The sequence below is a fragment of the Centroberyx gerrardi genome, chromosome 10 (assembly GCF_048128805.1).
Source record: "Centroberyx gerrardi isolate f3 chromosome 10, fCenGer3.hap1.cur.20231027, whole genome shotgun sequence".
NCBI lineage: Eukaryota > Metazoa > Chordata > Actinopteri > Beryciformes > Berycidae > Centroberyx > Centroberyx gerrardi.
Window position 1 is genome coordinate 30,743,954 of NC_136006.1, and position 19,432 is coordinate 30,763,385.

A 19,432-nucleotide genomic window follows, 5' to 3' on the forward strand; every position below is an offset into this window, starting at 1 on the left:
GCGGTGATCCTAATGCCCCCGCGGTCAAGGGGGAGGGGCCCAGGGGGTGAGCTAGCGAGCTAGCATGCAGCACGCAAAGGGGGGAAAGGGGTGGTGGGGGTTGAGCTAAGGCTGCTGTTGCTGCTGCTGCTGTGTTTTTCAGCTCAAAGAGGCTAATCCGGGCTCTTATCCCACTCGCAGCTAAAATCGAGCGCTGGGCCGGCGAGCTGGAAAGAGGGGAGGGTTTTTTTACGGGGGCGGGTGGGGGAGGGGCGCAGGCAGCAGCGGCAGCATCATGAAGCTGATGCCCCACTGTACTGCCAGTGCAGCTCAGGTCGCCCAAGCTCTTTCAAACGTACACGCAGTCTGAGAGGCGTTCGCACTCTTCATGCCCTTATTGCAACATTTCCCTCCTCCTTTCCCTCTCACTCTGTATTTATAAATGCATGCATGAATGTGTTTTGAAGCCGCAAGTACCTTGTTCACACTAATTTCGCAAAAAATTGGCCCGTAGTTCGAGAGATTATTTTTGATTAGCAGGCTCTCCCCTTTAAGAATTGATATACTCAAAATGGACTGGGGCTTAAAAAGCGAGTTTCAAAATAATGACTCATGTGTCTGTTCGTTTAAGGATTCTGTCCCTGTAAAGCTACTATTCTCTGTGTGTGAGAGAGAGAGAGGGAGACAGAAAGTGGAGTGGGCGAGCATGAGATCCTCTTGATTTAACCATCATACTCAGTAGCACTAAGCCCGGATGGATGTGGCAGAATCCGAGCCAGGGCTGGTGAGGCATTTAGCAAAACCGATATTCCAGCCTGACTTGTCCCGCTTTGGCCCGTACCGGCCCCCCCCTGCGGTAAACGCTGACAGGCAAAATGGAGCGTCCACATTCTTGGCAGAGCTGCTCGGTGACGTCATGTAAAAACCCCGACACTCTCGACGCTGTGTGATTTTGAAATGCTACAGCAGTCTTTTGTGTTGTTGTAACTATGTAGAATGACCTCTTCTCTCTCTCTCTCTCTCTCTCTCTTTGCCCCGCCCCCTTCTCTCTTTTCCCTCCCTAGCTACTTCCAACCCGGTGCCCCAGAAGCCCCCGGTGTTGACCACGCTGATGTACTCATTGGTGCCCATCATGGGCATCACTGCCATCATCCTCTTCTCCTTCTGGATGTACCGTCACCACAAGCTGGCCTACCCGCCCGTCCTGGTGCCCACCCAGGTGAGAACGACATGACAAGACACACACCCTCCCGAGATCGCACCACAATTGCTTTGTTTTCTCCTTTTCTCTTCTCATATAGCCTAACAGCTTGGCGTTGCTGCTGTAAAAACATAAAAGCTACCTTTGCACTGATACGGCGGGATTATATAGGATTACTTCAGATTGTGTAATGTGGCGTTATTCTGGGCCGCCGCTGACAGGTTGCAGGCAGAGAGACGCAGCAGTCAAAAAAAATCCCACTCTCCTCCGTTTTAAGACCGCCTTTCTTCCCATTTTTAGAAAACCCCACGAAATGTACGGTGCCCTCGTCTCCTGAAGTTCCTCGGCTTGATGTGACGTGACAGTGTCTTTACTGAGCCAATGTGACAGTGTGACACAGTCCTAACACCCCCCCCACCCCCCAACACACACACACACACACACACACGCAGCCCCGCATCGCTTGACAGATGAATACTCACCAAAGCAACACACCGAATCTCCATGAAAGCCTGCGCCAGGGCTAAAGTTAGGCCCCCGCGCACTTGGCTGCAGGTCGGCGGTGACTGACAATCAAAACAAGTGAATGTCGGAGGAGCATTTGCAGGCTTCGGTTTGTCACCCGAGCCTCGACTGTGAGGCGTCGTCATGAGGGGGATAGATTTGGAAAGGCCGAGGGACAATAAAAACATCATTGTGAGGTAGCGGAAGGTGGTTGTTGACGGTGTCAGGTTGCTGCACCTCATTTACCTCAAGAGAGAAAAGATGGGCCAGCAGTAAGGTGTGTTGTTTTTGGACTTTGGTGTCCATGCGTTAAACCTGGCTATTCTGATTTGGTTTTGACTTTGGTTTTGAGTAAGCGGCATGCTCCGCAGACCATTGACTGACTAGGATGCCCCTAAACATCCTCTATTTCCTGGTGTCACGGGTTGGTTTGACCTCCTCATCCCCCTTTTGACGCTTTTGAAGCGAGGGACACTTGACCTCCAACTCACAATGAAGCTCACTTCCCTCACACAGGCTCATCTGGGCTCTCGCAATACATCAACCTATTGCATTAGGTGGGCGTGCAATCAATGCACCTCACGATAAGAGGCGGAGGGCAGGGCAACCCACAGGGCGGTTAGACCTGGGATGTACAGGACCCTCTCTGTATAGGCGACCCATTGGCTTCCTGGTAATTATGAGAGGCTGATTGCTTGAGGGTGGGTGGGGGGGTTCAAGTGGGACTGGCTGTATGTGTGGTTGTTTGCGAGTGTGTGTGTGTGTGTGTGTGTGTGGTCCTCGCCCACTCATCGCCCACACCACAGCACAGAACATCGAGCTCAGGAAAAAGCGCTCCAAGTGGGGGAGGGGGTGGATTAATAATGCATGCTCCCTCCCTCTCTTTTTGCTCTCTCTGCCACTCTATTTTGTTTCCCTCGCTCTTAGCGAGCTCTTCGGATCCCTCCCCCTCCCCCAGCCTGGTAGTTATAAAAAGGCAGGCTTGCACGTAGGTCAGTGAGATACGCTGGGGTTTGATCAATAACAAACCGTGTTTTTTTGTGTTTTTTTTTTTTTTTTTTGCTAACGCCTGCCCCCCTGCTGCAGCAGGCTTTTCGCCTCGCAAAGGCGGCATCGAGTGCGGCGTGATTTACACAGCGGCACTGCAGGAGTCATGCTACATATACTGCATATGAAGTGCCTCCCTTCCTCTTCCTTCTAAACAAGTTGAGATAGCATGTGCACTACACAGATTGCATTACCATTTGCATTAGCATAGATATTGCTCACTCTGTAGTGGGCTAACTAGTACAGCAACATCAGATCGAAACAGAGCAAAAGCAAAATCTCCTTGTTTTTTGACAGCGAGGCCCGACTGGTCAGTGTGGAGTCAGGCTGCCGTTCAGCTAGGCCTCACCCAGCCCCAACCTCCTTTCCCAGAGTGCAATGTGATCAGAGAGGGAGGGCAGAGCTTGTTCATTATTCATCAGCCTCCTACAGGCACCCTCTCAGTAAGCATGGCCTTCAGCACACAGACAGAGAGAGGAATGGGAGGAAAAAGGAAAGGGTGTGTGTGTGAATAGGGGCAGCAGTCCTTTAACCTTCCTTAATGCCCCTTCTTTTCGCCTTGTTGTTACCGTGCCTGTCCAAGGTGACAGACATATGGGGGTGGTGGACCGTACCTGTCGGGTCCTTGGCCTGCCCTACACCGGAGGGCCCCCGATGCTGCCGCTTCAATTTCAGCTCCGCCGTCTCCATAAAGCTCCGGCGCTCTCGCACGCTCCGACTCTCTTTCTCTTACATGCTTCGGCGTGTGCAAAATGCAAACCCGCGCGCACGGCCATTCATTTGCGTGTGAAGCAGCAGCTCTGCCGTCGTTGTCTGTGTGTGTGCACGTGTAGGTGTGAGAGTGCGTGTGCGCGTGCACAGATTACAGAACAGTGTGTGCTGAAACGCGGCGTGTCAGGGGAGGGATGGGACAGAAGCATAATCACACTCTAACAGCCATTGCGAAATGCTGGGGGAAGCTGTTGGCAGCTGCTGAAATGCTTACCGTCAGCTTGTCATTGTTATAGCATCCCCGGGCTGAACACACTTGTAATACACAATACAGAAGAGGTGTGTGTTGTGGCTGGATAACCTCTGCCAGCCTTAGCAGCCTCCTCGCACTATGCACAACGCTGTGTGTGTGTGTGTGTGTGTGTGCGTGAGAGTGAGAGTGAGTGAGAATGACACACTCCATTACTATGTATGATTTACCCCCAGAGTATCATTACTCACTCATATTGGCTCCCCCCGTTTTGCCCGGCCCATGCATGGAATTGCACAGAAATGAATTGGCTCGAGCTTTGGCGCAATTGTTTTGCAACGGGAGAGGGTGTGTGTGTGTGTGTGTGTTGGGGGGGTGGGGGGGTGGGGGAGTGTTAGCTCTTACGTTAGAGCGATTGCCTCTCAGCTTTTCTCATCCAGGCTAATGGACTTTGGGAGGGCTGTCGTGACTTGAAAACTTGGCCCCAGGTGAGCGGAACTCACGGTTGAATGCTTGCTAGTTTCCAGATGTTCCTCTGTAACAAACGCCGGCCTCTGCCAAAAACCCCCCCCTCGCTCCGCCGCGAGCCGGCCTCAGCGAAGGCCGGAGACCTTGACCTTGTAACAGCCCAGTTAATTAGCAGGGGGGTGCGGGGGGGGGGGGGGGGAATAGCAGAATAAGACCTTGCTGGTTCTAGGTCCTCACCACTTTGTCATTTTGTTGCCACTCTATTTCTGCCTTCCTTCCATGTCTCTCATGCTGGAAACTGTTTCTTTTATGCCTTCTTTTCCTCGACTAGCACGCCTTTCATATTATGGTAGAGGTAAGACAAGTCTGATCTAGCTGTTGGTTCAAGTTCACCGGATAATTTTTCATTTTCGCTTTGTTTTTTTTTTCTTTGTTTTGTTTGTTTTTTTCCCCCCTTTTGGGCTTGATTTTTGCATCTTTCATGTTGGTTACCATTATCCCCAAGCTTGAGCCTGCCACCTCTTTTCAAATGCACAATTCTTTACTCTTTGCATTGTATCTGTACTTTAATTTTGTGATGCCCCTGAGATGGTTTTTGTTGTGCACGGATGGCCTCTATATGTGAATCCACTGTCCTGATTGGGGAATCTGCAGATGTCCCAGAATCACGGACTGATGTGCATGGACCAATACGAATCTGGATGACTCACTGATCAGAATGCCAGATTGAGCATGTGGTGAATGACTGATATGACAGATTCTGTCAGGTTTTGAGGCGGGAAATGGTCCCCACACACACACAAACACACACACACACACACCTGCTCTCTCTGTCTCTGTCTCTCTCTCTTTCCAAGACTTTCAATACCAATTCAGACCAACCGGACATTTCCCATCTAAAAGTCAAGGTCAGCTGGTTCATTATGTTCTGCAGTCACTGGGAGGATAAACCGCTCTGTTGCCTGTAAACAAGAGTATCGATTTTTCCTCTTTTGAGGACAAAGAACGGCTCATAAATTTGATAAATGCTCGGGTCTCTCCATCCTGTCCTAGCCCACAAGGACAACTGTATCATAAAATGCCATTGTTTTCATTATTTTTCTATTCATTTATTTATTTATTTATTTTTTACAACTGACTCCTCAATGATTGACACGGGGGGGAATGGAAATGCAAACATGACCTTGAACATGAGGCTGTTATGAATAGCAGGCCATTGGGGCCTGGGGCCTGCCTGCATGTGTCTTTAGCCCAAGATATCGGCCCCAGCTTCCAGCCTACATAACCCATATATGTCACACACACACACACACACACACCCCGATCTGCTCTCCTCGTCATGTGAACACCTACTTCTGCTCTCTCTTCCCTGTTCGGCTTGTTATTCGGTGACTCACCTCCCCGCAGCAGTGGCTGTACACATAGTTCCATGCACATGTGGGCCTTGGGGCCATGTGTCCAGCCCATATGGGAAAGACAAACAAACACCTTATACTTTGCACAGAGCCTGGTGTCCTAGTTTTTTTATCGCAGCCACTGAAGGCTCAGTAACAAGCCTCCCCCAATTTTAAAAGAAGAAAAGTTGAAGGCTCTTGAAATTCGACCCTTAAACTGAATCATTGCGGTCTCCCTGCTATGTAGCAGACGGGGTCCAATCTATTAGATTGACTAGAGATCCCTTCCCTACCGCATGCATAGGGTGCAGAGTTTACACGGGAAGTTGCCCATTTAGTTTGCTGACAGAGACCTATCTGACGCAGGAGGTCATCGTAGTCACATACACAGAAGCCCGTATTCGCTCAGCGCCGGGACAGGAAGCTAGCTGGCCCGGCACACAATGGAGCCCTCTCTCAAGCCATAAAAGAGCAGAAAGGTCAGCTCTTAGTACGGCTAGCGGGTCTTATCAGTCTGCCATCGCCAGCACTATCATCCTGCCTTTGTAGTTCTCTTCCTTGATTGAATCAAGGCAAAGGTCTCCCTTTCGTACCCCAGCTATTAGTGACATTTACAAAGTGGCGCGGGGTTGTAGTCTACGCAGAGTAGGCTAGTTGAAGGCCCATTTGAAGAGAAGCGAGTAGGAGGGATAGTGGTCCTTTGCCTCTAATGGACACACACACACACACACCAATCAGTCCACCAGTACTCTTAAGGCTTTCAAAGCGAGCTTTCAAAAGCACCTGGACTGAATGTTCACTAAAGACCGGAGTGGGTTTTGAGCGTGGCAGATGTATAATTACTGCCTGCCATAGTCCCCTGCCTGTTGAAAACTAGGTCACCCAGGCCTCATCCATGCATCCGTCCATCCCTCCATCCCACTATCCCTCCATCCACTCAGCAGTGCAGAGACAGAGGTTGGTGATTAAGTTTAACAAGCTCAGGACTTCCCTCGCCCCCATAAGCCCCTTCTGTCAAAGCCTCATAGCGGCCAGCGGCAGCTGCTCGCAAGTTTCCCTTTACCCCACTTCAGGGCACCACGGCAGCCATTTTGAATATATGTACACACACTCACACAAACATACACTGTCTGTCAGCTCAAGGTATGCTTTGAGAGACAAGTCACTAAACTGGTGTTGTGTGTTTACATGGTTCAACAGGACCCGGGCCCCATACCTCCCTCTCCCATCCTGGGCCAAAAGCCGCTGCAGTTGCTGGAGATCAAGGCCAGGGGGCGCTTCGGCTGCGTGTGGAAGGCTCAGCTGCTCAACGATTACGTGGCCGTCAAAATCTTCCCCATTCAGGTAGGGGTGTGTGTGTGTATATGTGTGTGTGTGTGTGTGTCCCACGCCAGTGCGCACACCATTCTCCCTGTTGTGTCTTTTTTTTATTTATCTTTTTTCGCGGGGGCAGGAGATGGTGGTGGTGGTTGTGTGGGTGGTGGTGGTGGTTGTGTGGGTGGTGGTGGTGGGGGCGGGGGGGGTCAGCCTTAAAGCTCCAAGCCTTAATCCCCTGAGGCTGACCAGGCCCTTAGCTTAGGCCAGTCACTATCCACTAAGCCCCTCGTGGCCTCGATTAACCACCGAGCGCACACTGACATGCACTGCACACCCGCTCAACCAATGGGAGCAGATCAGGTTGTGTTTTATTAGCCCCACCCCCTTTTTACTTACTTAACTTATTTATATATTATTTATTTTAGCCCTCATCCACTTTACATAAGTTAGGTCACGTAAGGCCTGGCCACAGAAGTGTCTATCTGTGGTCAGATATATTAAGGACATTAAGATCCTGACCTTTGACCTCCATACTATCAGTTGCTTGTAACTTTGGTGATGTAAGATTTTAAGTTTATTTTATTGTTGCACTCACAAGTCGCTCTGGATAAGAGCGTCAGCTGAATGCCTGAAATGTGAGGTAAATGTCCTTTGTCTGTTTGGACCTTCAGGACAAGCAGTCTTGGCAGAACGAGTATGAGATCTACAACCTGAGCGGCATGAGGCACGAGAACCTGCTCCACTTCATCGGTGCCGAGAAGAGAGGCACCAACATGGACATTGAACTGTGGCTCATCACCGCCTACCACGAGAAGGTAAACGTTCCCCCTGCTGGCCGCACCGAAGCTCTACAATCACAATCTACAGACGAATGCTGACACATGCTCAGGGGATGCCGATACACTCGCTGTTGCGGTGCAATTTTTTTGGTTTCTTTAATCATCCCCGCTGCACCGGACAGGCTTAACTGGCAGGTCTGGAAACTCCAGAGTCGGATTTTACTCGCGTTGTAATTCGATGAGCCAGAACATATCATAAGTGGTCAGGCTCACGTTGTGATAGGAATACTGGCCTGGATGCAGTCCAGTCACAATAGGATCAATGTAAGAGGAAGAGCAGGAAATGGTAGATGGAGAGGGAGAGCAGGAAAACAATGCAGGCATAGATTTAAATAAGTTCACCCACAGGTAGATTGAAAGTGTCATAACTGATTTCTCATAACATCAGATATTCATTATCAGAACTAATAGAAAGACATTTTTTCAGCATGGAGAGTGGAGCCATAGATTTGCTTTTCTATATTCATGTGTATCTGGTTGTTGGACTGCACTTGGTAGTGCCAGTAGTCTGAAAATTAAGAAAAATTATATGAAAATATGCTGGTTCAACCTGCCCCCTAGTGGTTAGATGTTGCCAGTTGAAAAAAAATTAAAACACTGGCAGATGGCTCTGATTATTTTTATTTTGTTTTTTTCTTGTATCACAAGCCATTGTAATTGGCACACAACAACGACAAGAAACGCACCCGCTTCCAGTCAGTGAAACAAGGGCTGCACGTACAGTAACAGCAGGCTGTGCCAGGGTTTTCACTGCCTTTAAGAGCAGCTTAGGTGCTCATTTTGCCAGAGTGATCGGGGGAAAGGGGATTGAAGAATCTCTCAGAGGACACGGCAATCTTCGGGAACAAACATTAAGCTACTAAAGCCCTTTGAGGAGCCCGGAGCAAGGTGGTATTATTAGAACTAATTTCTCATGCTAGGAAAAGATACGGTGTCTTATGCAAAGGGAAAGATGCAAAACATAAAAGACACTTCACATTTTCATTTATGTGGGAAAGGAAAACCACTTAGAGAGTAATGCGTGCTGAAAACCCCTGTGTGTGTGTGGCATAATGACTTTGAGTTGAGGCTCCCAACCATTCACCTGAGTGGAAGAGACCCTGTGCAGCTCTGGAAAGTCTTGAATGGAAAATGAATTGCACAAAATCTGCAAAGTCTAGTAAAATATTGTTCAGTTCTGATGAAAAATGTCAAAAAAATAAATAACTTTTGCATTTTTGACATGCAGCACTGAGAAAGGTGGATGTGTGTGTGTGTGTGTGTGTGTGTGTGTCAGACTAAATACTAACCAGTGTTCCGGCTGCTTTCTTCAGGGGTCTCTGACAGACTACCTGAAGGCCAACGTGGTGTCCTGGAACGAGCTGTGTCACATAGCCCAGACCATGGCCCGGGGCCTGGCCTACCTGCACGAGGACATCCCCGGCCTCAAGGACGGACACAAGCCCGCCATCGCCCACAGGTGCGCACCTCCCACCAGTGGGACGGCAAACAGATCTCCAACGTTCTTTTCCTTCAGGTGTACGAATTGGTCCTAACGCATCTGTTTGTCTCTTTCCACAGGGACATCAAAAGTAAGAACATCCTGCTGAAGTCCAACCTAACCGCCTGCATCGCCGACTTTGGCCTGGCCCTGAGGTTCGAGGCGGGTAAATCTGCCGGAGACACGCACGGACAGGTGAGCTGGCCTGGTAGCTTTTGCTTGTAAACTGGACATATTCAATTTTAGGCTTGTTTTCCTTCACCATGCACTTGTGACAGTTAGGGTTTCTGTATTGCTGCTTCAATTACCACCTCCAAAATTGGCATGATAGTATTGTGCATTTGACATTCAAAACAAATTAGCCACTGGTCATAAGCAAGCTTGTTAGCTTGCGGTTAACGCTACCTATTGGTTTCAATGACGAATGCTAACAACAGTAAAGAGGCGCTTTAGGGTAAGTGCAGCACAAATGTAGAAACTGTTTTCCCATGATGTGACAAATCTCTGGTAGCAAAAAAATAACTATACTTCCAAATGTCAAGGTATCTCTTTAGCTTCACAAAGCTCTGATCTCACACGGATTGTAAACATTGTAAAACGTGCTTGTCAAAAACCTCACACACAAAGTCTTGTGTATATGAAGCCATGTGGACTTTGTGTCTCACAATATGTTATCACAAAAAAGGCACTGATAACGCATGTTGGTCAATGAGGGCTTTTATCTTAGGTCGCCTATAGCGCAGATTATATGTGGAAGAATTTGATCACATGATCCTTATGAAGGTCAAACCTCGAGTCTCACTGCTTCTGGAGCCATGTTTATCAGCCATGGTGGGTTTGTATGCGTGTTGCAAATGCTCCTAAGAGATAGATGGAGCCTCTTCCATGTTTCACAGCATCTTACTATAGCTTGTTCCTGCCACATTGGTTGCATTTTGGGTATACAAGTCAAGAGCCTGTAGTCAGCTCTACCAATCAGAAGTACAATATTATTCTATCTATTTTCAACTGAGGTGATTAACTCAATCATTTGTATCGGTGAGCTTTTTGCGTCTTTCATAACCCATCTGCTGTGCTGCAATTGGGGCTTTTACCATATGTGCATATGTGTTTCTCCTCGCATTCCAGGTGGGCACCAGGAGGTACATGGCCCCCGAGGTCCTGGAAGGGGCCATCAATTTCCAGCGCGACGCCTTCCTCAGGATAGACATGTACGCCCTGGGCCTCGTGCTGTGGGAGCTGGCCTCGCGCTGCAAGGCTGCCGATGGTAAGAACACTTGGGAGAGGGTAGAAAAGTCCACGTGCGCACAGAGAGGAATGAATAAAATTCAGCTGCTTTTGGAGAACAAATGACAAAGATTAAAAATAATCTAATAATCTGCAGTAGCCTTTGTTAGGGTTGGTAGTGTGGACTAATATAACGTTAAAGGAAAACGTTAAAGGTGCTGTCAATTGCTTTACAGGTGGTTAGTGATTTCCTACGTTTCCCAGAATGCCTTTCATCAACCCCCAGACAAGGGGTTCTCTGTGCTGCCCTTGCTATACTCTAGCTGTGATTCTCCCATGCATTGACTTAGACCACCAAAACATCACATACATCTTGGACTTTGTAACTATGTGAAATATTCTGTTGCAATTCTTATAGATTTATTGGTGCCATTATTGATTTATTGCTGTGGACCAATACTGACTTTGCAGAACAAGGGAGTGTGTGTTTTCATAATCTATTAATGAACAGGCCAATGAGGAGTTTGTGTTCCAAGTGTCTCCTCTGGAGACTCTCCATTGAAATGTATCAATATAATTCCAAACCCATTTCCAAAAACCACTATTTGGCGTCCATCTACTATGAGTGGATCTGTGTGTGTGTGTAAAGGTGTTTGATGGTTCCCCCTCCATCTGATCCAGGTCCAGTTGACGAGTACATGCTGCCATTCGAGGAGGAGGTGGGCCAACATCCCTCCCTTGAAGACATGCAGGAGGTGGTGGTCCACAAGAAGCTACGGCCCACACTCAGGGAGTGCTGGCAGAAGCATGCGGTGAGTAGGGACTGTGTTTGGCCCGGATTCCACCGGGGGCGGCTGCGTCGCGTTCCGGCTGCGTCGCGTTCCGGCTGCGACGCGGCTGCCGGAGCTGATCGCAGCCACTCTAGACAATGCTTGTGATTCCACCAGACGTGCCGCAGCGTGTTTCAGAAGCGTGTTTCAGAAGCGTCCCAGAAGCGGCTCTCCGCTCTGCTCCGCTGAAAATACGCGCCTAGTCTATTTTTGATGGAAGCCGCGTCGAGCCGTGCCAAGCTGCACAGAGCAGATTGAGCTGGGCAGGAAGTCAGACACAGGAACGGTAGAGCATCCGGTCAATTTTCAAAATAAAACACCCTGTGCAGACTCCCGATCGTATATTACATCACTACATCAACGTCATAACCGTTGGCACCAGGCCAGAAGTCAACAGGTACTACATAGCCTACTTACCCATGGTAGAAGCACAAAAATCAAGGAAAAATTACCAAATCAGCAAGTCAAACAAATCGGCCAGACAAAACGCTCCGTTTCTGAAACGCTCCCGGTGTGGTATGAAGCCATGCGGAGGACGGACCAATACCGCGTCGCAGACGCGACGTCAGAGATCCGCGCCCGGTGGAATCCAGGCGTTACCCAGCACACCTCGATCTGTACCCTAGCAAGTCCTATCTGCGTAGCTGGAGTACTGCTGCACTAAGCAAGATTTGTATGCAAAAATCCATCTGGGGCTGCAAAAGAGAAGAGTGTCCCATCCCGCAGATTCACCCTGTTTGCCCAAATTAAATTATGGTGTCTGGTATGGACACTGGTGGGAAATCTTCTCCACAAAGGAAGTGATGAATCGAAATCCAAAAGTGTCAGTGTCTGTGCTAAACAACAGTGAGCGAGTGACATGTCGAGAGAAAGCTGGATTCACAAATGTCAGATCTTTTGCTTATCCTTTGGTGTAAAGCATCACAGACTGGCCAGATTTGCAAACATTAGTGTGCAGTTTATTGATGTCGGGGTGTTGAGGTTCACATTTTTCAAGTGTTTACCTCTCACTGCCGTTTGGTGCCGCAAACCTGTGAAATTGCCAAGTGGAGCTTAAAGCTTCCAAATTTGGACGCTTTTGTTTCAAACCTGAGTGTTTTTTGTTTTGTTTTTTTTGTTTTTTATAGAAACTGCAGCTTCAGTAATGTGTGATAGAAAGCCAAAGACATTGATATAGATCATTTTTAATATGGATTCAGTTTCAAATAATCACTTCTAGAGCTGTGATATTATTGGTAAACAAGTTTATGTAGCTTAGCACATGAGAGCAATATTTACCACTTGTATGTGACGTGAACTTCATCCACAGCAATCTCAAACAAATTTCTTGATACAATGTAGAAGACCAAATGTTCCACCATTTATCATTCAGCAACCAAGATTACAGGCTACGGAGAAAAAAAAAATTCCTGGATGATATCTGAGTCCTCAAGATGCATGGCAGTGATACCCAGTTTTACACATTTATAGATCTGGGCTCTCCCTCTGTGCCTCTTTTTTTCTCCACCGATTAAAAAAGGTAAAGGGTAAAGGGTAAGGCATTTACGCCCTCCAATTCTGAATTAACAGAAGATATGATATTATCGACACAGCCAACACTGACATACACGCCCCCCTTGGATCAGCCTCCAAAACTACGATTGGACCATCCAGCTTGTGGGCGGACCTGCCTTATTCCTAGCCTCTTATTGGGGATGGAGGCCAATTTCGCAGTGTGATCAACTCCCAAGACTCATCTAGCTTGTAAGGGAGATGAGGAGCCCATTCTGAAACGGAGGATGTAGCCAAAGTTCGTTACTCACCAGGAAACTGTAAGAGGCTTCGTCCTTCCCTTCAGGCACTGCTAATTTTTTCTGTCTGCTATTGACTTAAAGCAAAAAGGCACACAGTTTGCGAGTCGCGTATTTTGTTGGAGGCACACCTGCTGTGACCAAACCATCAAAAATAACTGGGGGGAAAAAAAAGATGCAGTGGCGTTCAAAATCATCCTACGCGATTACGACCTTACTTTCCGTTGTCTGAATCTCTTGTTTACAGAGCATACTAACAGTAGCCCAAAGCAGACTGCTATTGATTGGAGAGTGATATCTTCTCTGTGGCCAGATCCCCCCCACCCCAGTCTACAAGATAGTGTCCATTTCTGTCTGAAATTGGTGCTGAGTAGTTCTTTTCTCACTGCTTCTGCACTATCAGTGTCTTCCATCGTACCTGTTTTCAGACTGATTTGGGCTGCTTCCTTCCCTCGCTGTCTGTAACTGTAGAATAATGTAGCTAATTGTGTCTGGCCTCTCGCTCTCTCCGGCCACTACCAAGCCCTGTGGGCTGCCTGTCCTTGTGATATAGAAGGTGGGTGTGTTTGTGTGTCAAGGTGGTCGGACAGAGTAATATTGGAAATGTTTGGACACTGGTGCTGGTTCCGATCAAATCCCACAATTTGAGTTTTAAAACAATACTTAAAGAGAAACTAAACCCCAAACCCAAATCTGCGGTGAAGCCTGACATCTATTGGTGAAAAGTAGGATACTGAACCTGTCATCTGCTATTGGCTTTGGTGCCATGTGATGTCACTACCTGTTGTACTCTGTAGAAGGTGATATCACCTGGCACCAAAGACCAGCCAATAGCAGATGGCCAGTTCAGTACCCTACCTTTCACCATTAGATGTCAGGCTTCAGCACAGATTTGGGTTTGGGGTTTAGTTACTCTTTAATATTGAAAAGTTGTTCTTTTCATTCTTTCCTGAATGAAAACAGGAATCATGGGTAATGACGGCTATCATTTGTTTGATGTCTGACCCCAGGGCCTGGCCATGCTGTGCGAAACCATAGAGGAATGCTGGGACCACGAGGCGGAGGCTCGGCTGTCGGCGGGCTGCGTGGAGGAGCGCGTGGTGCAGATGCAGCGGCAAACCAACATCACAGCGCCCGAGGAGATCGTCACAGTGGTCACCATGGTCACCAATGTGGACTACCCGCCTAAAGAGTCCAGCCTATGACTAGGCTGAGAACCAATCAGGACCGCTGAACAGGCAGACGCGAAACCTAGAGACTCGCTCCCTGAGCGAAAAAGAGCTGTGACTCGTTTTTGTTTTACTGCGTCCGTCGCCGATTGTAGACGCGGTGTTGTGGTGAATCAAGTGAGGGCCTGCGTGGCCCTAAGCTCCTGTTCTTAACTGGTTCCTGTAGCATTTGGCTACATGTGTGCCTACAGACTACCAGCTGGCTCCTTGGTAAACACAAGGACAGGATGGAGGAGAAACTCAATCATGCTGATCCCTCTCGCAGGGTGACCACCGCTGATCCAGCACCCTGACAATGGACATAATTTTAAGGTTGACCCTTAGGCTATAAGTTTCTCTTTTTCTAGTCAAAAGGAAAAGAACAACTTTCCTGGACAGGCTTTGGACTTTTTTTTTTCTAAGAAAAAGGTTGCGTGGAGAAAAGAATCCTTCACAAACTGTTCGTTTCATTTCAGTATAAAAAAGGGCAACTTAGTTTTTAGACACATTTGCTGTTTTTTTGTGTTTCTATGAATGACTATGTAATGCCAATAAGAAACAGCTTCTGAATGTCTGTGTATCGCTGCTGTATATATATATATATAGATATATATACATATATATCAACTGAGAGAGTGAGTCAAAGAAAAGAGTGTAATCAAGGTTATTTATCCAGACTTGCCTCGCAGCATTTCTTTAGAAAACTACCATTAAAGGATAATTTCTGTTTTTTTGGGGGGTTTTTTGTTGGGTTTTTTTTTCATATGATAAATCTGTGGTTCTTAAACATGAGAGTAGTCTAAGAACCAGGAGGAACTGGAATGCATGGTTTGATTCTCTGGTAATTGCCACACAAATGCCCATGAAATTTGGCTTCTGCACAGGCTAAATGACCGGTGGTCAAAAAGACAATCGTTTTAATTTTTTGCAAAATCATCCACGTTTAGCATTAAAAAGGTGTTGCAGCATTACGGTAATTTCGCCAAGAACTACGCAACATTAATAATTACTTAATGAACTCCCATTCATTAAGCATTACCAGAGAAGCGACCCCACCCAGTTTCACTTCGTCCATAGGCGACAGTTAAACCAAAGAACCATCTGAGTATCACGCGAAAAAAAAAAAAAAAAACAGGAGTTGTCCTCTCTCAACCAGGTATACCTCAATTTCAATAAAAGGATTTCCTCGGTAACACTAATAGACCACTACAGAACATTCAGATGACCTGTTTGGTATTGAAACTTTTTAAATCACAGGGGGGGGAAATAATACTGTTGAGTATGCCAACAAAAAAAAATGGCCATTCACGAACCAGTGTTTCTGCCTTCTTAGTAGTTTTTCTCTGTGTATTTCCTTGTTGCCCCTGCTGTTCTAATGTGACTGTGTCAGTTCTACCAAAAGTTCCACCTTTCTAACCCTGTTGAGAAGAAAAATCCCTGAGAATATGAATATCAGAGGGAGAAAAATAATTGAAAGCACTACCCCCTTTTTAGGTTTGCAGTGTCCATGGAATATTTAAAACGCATGTCTTTTTTTTTTTTTCTTCTTCTTTGAGCCTCTAAAGTGTGACACTGGTGTCTGTTGTAGAACCCCCCTACCCCACCCCCCCTTTTTTTTTTTTTTCTTTTCTTTTTTTGTGTGGGTAAATTGAAATGTCCATCCACTGTAATCCTGTCGGTTTTCTCCCTTCCCTGTTTGTGGTACATTCTGTTTCGTGGTGTGCTGCCCACACCGGATTTCAAAGCGTCTCAGGAAACATCTACGGCCCAACTCTTCGCTTCGAGACTCGGCGTCCTCTCGTGCCATTAGTTGACACCTTTCACTCAAAGGGTGTGCGAACGTGAAGTTTTTACAGTCGGCATTGTTCTCTCGTGTTTGTTTTTTGGGTGGGTGGGGGGGGGGGGGGGGGGTAGCGGGTTGAGATCTGATACGATTCGCTGTCGGAGCGGTCGCGCGCGCGGTGTCACTATTCGGTAACTAACCTCACCACCCAGCGGGCTTTTCACAAACAAAAAACGTATTCAAAAAGCAGGTCTCGGCTGTTGGGTGAATGCCGCGTTCATGTCATAGAGGGAGAAGCAGAAGAACGGGATGACATCTCGTGCTATAACTTGGAAGCGGTCACCTTTAACTTGTAGGAACCGTAGACTGTAAAAAAATAATGGACACGGCATGGCACTGATTCACACTCTGGTCGCCATTTTGCTTACCTCTGACCACCGAGTCTCCGCACTGTTGACCAGTAGCAGCTGTAACTGTGGTAACAGCCAGGGGGGAAAAGCGTTGACGTAGATGAGAAGCGGTAGCGTACATTCTGAAGTCCTTCCAGTACGTAGTCCCTTCCACCGATGATCTTCCACACTTGCGTTTTTAATATCTGTAGCTATTTTTTGGCCGGAGGAAACCTTGAAAGGAACCCGGTTACGGGGATACCATCCTCATTTGGTTAACAAGTTGGGGAGTACTTAATTGGTGGCTGAATTATTATGTAAATTAAATAATAGTAGCTTAATTAACATGGAACCCTTCCCCACAATAACTAAAAATCATATCGCTACTTGCACCCCTCAAAAACAATGGATAGTTGACAGTTTTGACATTGTGGGTGGATTCAGGATAGTAACGATTAGTGCAATTGAAGAGCTGATGGAGCCAGACTGATTAAGAATAAAAAAATTAACCATTACAATCAGTAGGATCAATGGCTGTGAATTATTGTAGGAGGTAGGTAGATTGTAACTAATACCTCATTGTTTAAAGAAAGAACAAGATGCAATCAAGCATGATGACACAGTTTATTGGCCAGTCATTAATTTTGTCCATAAGGTATTCTGCTTAAAGGACCATTGCAGCGTGATTTGAGGTTTTGCTCATTTTTTACATTTCCCATCCCTTTGATGTTTCTTGTGACAGTTTTTGCATCCATGCTTCATGATTAAAGATATTTTTAAATCAGTTTACTTTACCTCTCAGTTACCTCATTCACTCCCATTCAATTCCAAAGTTGCATCAGAACGCTAACATCAGGCTATAAACGGTCGCCGTTTCATAGTAATGTACGAATTTCGGAAACACCGCAAGAGCCAAAACGAGACAAGAAGAGGCGTCCATTTTCTGCTTGTCTGATTTCGGCGTTTTACTCAAATTTAGCTTAAAATAAAATGGCTAACATAATGGGATTTCAAAAGACAAGGTAGTCTGTGTGACAGACATTTAAGAATGTGTCCACCACTGAAAATGAATTGGAAAAATAATTTTCAGGCAGGACTGCAGTACCGCGATCGTTTCCGTGTTTGGAGGTCACATGCCTTTCCCCCCTGGTTGGATGCCAATTGCAGCAATGATGTTAGTTCAATGGGTTGCTTTCAAGGTCCCATATTATAGGAATTCAAGTTTCCATCTGTTTATGTACATATATGATCAAATTTGTTTAGTGAAGACGTTAAAATTTGACTTTGTTTCACTGCCGCTGTTGTCGGCCAATCAGAGTCCAGTATTGTGAGGCCTTATCTTCACATTTATTCAGTTTAATTTAATTCACCTTTTAATTAAACAACATGTATTGGCAAAACATCTTGAAGAACATTATTCTTATCCTGGGCCAGAAAATAAAATTATGAAAAATGAATAATATGGGACCTTTAAAAATGCACCATTATTGAACTGCAGCAAATGCTGCTCACAAGTAGAGTTGATTGTATTAGTGTAAATATAGCTGATAATTTAGATTTTTATTATCTTGGACTGCTAACATCAGCAGATTCACTGCAGTGTTTGCCGCCTGTGTTGACACACTTCCACAATTCATAATGACAAGTAGTTACATAGATATATCGGAGCCCACAAAAAATCCCTCGTCCCACTTGGAATTCCGTGAACGTTTTTTCCCCTGCTTGTATTTACGCTAAATCCGACATGACGTGAACGCGGCATTAGCAGAAGGTAATATGCAATCCAGACCCTTTGTCTGAGGAGCTGTAGCACCTTAATGGAGAACGGCCTGTAACGAACGCTTTTGGCTGGACACTCACCTCACTGCTCCGCTCTCGACTCCTCTACTCTATCCAACAAACCTCGGTTATTCCACAAACAGGGAGACATTCAGGGATCTAACGCTATGTTTCTACTCAGTTTGAACTGTATGCAATCAAAGTTGGAGCAAACACTGGCCTGCCAACTTTCACTTTCACTGTAGCGGGTTTTTTTTGTTATTTTTTTAAAGCTCTGTGAAACCTGAAGCACCGGAACATCCTCTGGCCATTGTGAGCACTAGACGGACGGTCGCCCGGCTCTGCGGTGCGTGGACGTGTATTAGCACAAGTATTGGGTTCAAAATGGCCGCAACACCACCAAGGAATCCTCAGCTATTTTTCTTGTGAAGCATTAGTCCACACAGCAGCCCTATGACAGGTATCCTCAAGCTCACAGGGAGGTGTCTACCGTCTGATTGTGTTGAATCGATCGATGCTGTTAGCTCTGTGTCGGCGATTACGGACTTTATGCGAAGCCAACAAAGGAGTTTCCAAGAGGCAGGGAGGAGTTATATTTGCAACTGCTGCCATTTTGATATTATATTTACTGTATAGGTCCTTTTCGCAAACATGGCTGCCGTACTTCCGCAGGATATAGCTCGGTTCTCACCATTGCTAGCAATGTTAAAAAGCCAACTTTCTGTCGCCCATAACTCTGTCTGTGTCACTTATTTTGTTTCAACATGATGTATAACACAATACAGGTGTTGTCATTGATATATCTTCATGTTTCTTTTCTTCAAAAAGTGATTTGCTCGAGGGTCACAAAATGCTAACAGCACAGAAATTAGCGTTAGCCAGTTAGCATTTTGTGACCGTTACTTATGCAGTCGTCTGACAACAGAAACAGAAAGATATGTCAGTGACAACACCTGTATTGTGTTACACATTGTTGAAACACAAAACGAGTAAAAGTTGGCTTTTCAACATTGCTGGCAACGGAAGCACGGCAGCCATGTTTGTGAAAAGGGCCTGTTACCCGTAGCACTAACACTCAAAGAGGAAAGTCGAAAGCCGTTTCTATCCGTAGTTTACCCCCCATTTTGAAGCTGCTGCTGCTGTTGTGCTCTGCAAGCATCCATGCTCCCCCCCCCCCCCCCCCCCAAATTAATGTAAATCCGGGTCGACTCGAGCAGAAGTCGACATGTTTTTGTG

General features: G+C 46.6%; 1 protein-coding gene across 1 annotated transcript in view; it reads left to right on the top strand.

The window, feature by feature from the left end:
- acvr2aa (activin A receptor type 2Aa) overlaps positions 1 to 18,076 on the top strand; it is a 43,539-nt gene extending 25,463 nt beyond the window's left edge. Inside the window, exons 4-11 of the mRNA XM_071898917.2 lie at positions 1,044 to 1,198; positions 6,755 to 6,898; positions 7,543 to 7,686; positions 9,024 to 9,169; positions 9,271 to 9,385; positions 10,319 to 10,457; positions 11,099 to 11,229; positions 14,048 to 18,076. Of these exons, the coding sequence (XP_071755018.1) occupies positions 1,044 to 1,198; positions 6,755 to 6,898; positions 7,543 to 7,686; positions 9,024 to 9,169; positions 9,271 to 9,385; positions 10,319 to 10,457; positions 11,099 to 11,229; positions 14,048 to 14,242 (1,169 nt within the window). The 3' untranslated portion in view covers positions 14,243 to 18,076. The remainder of the gene's footprint in view (positions 1 to 1,043; positions 1,199 to 6,754; positions 6,899 to 7,542; positions 7,687 to 9,023; positions 9,170 to 9,270; positions 9,386 to 10,318; positions 10,458 to 11,098; positions 11,230 to 14,047) is intronic.
- The last annotated feature ends 1,356 nt before the right edge of the window (positions 18,077 to 19,432 follow it).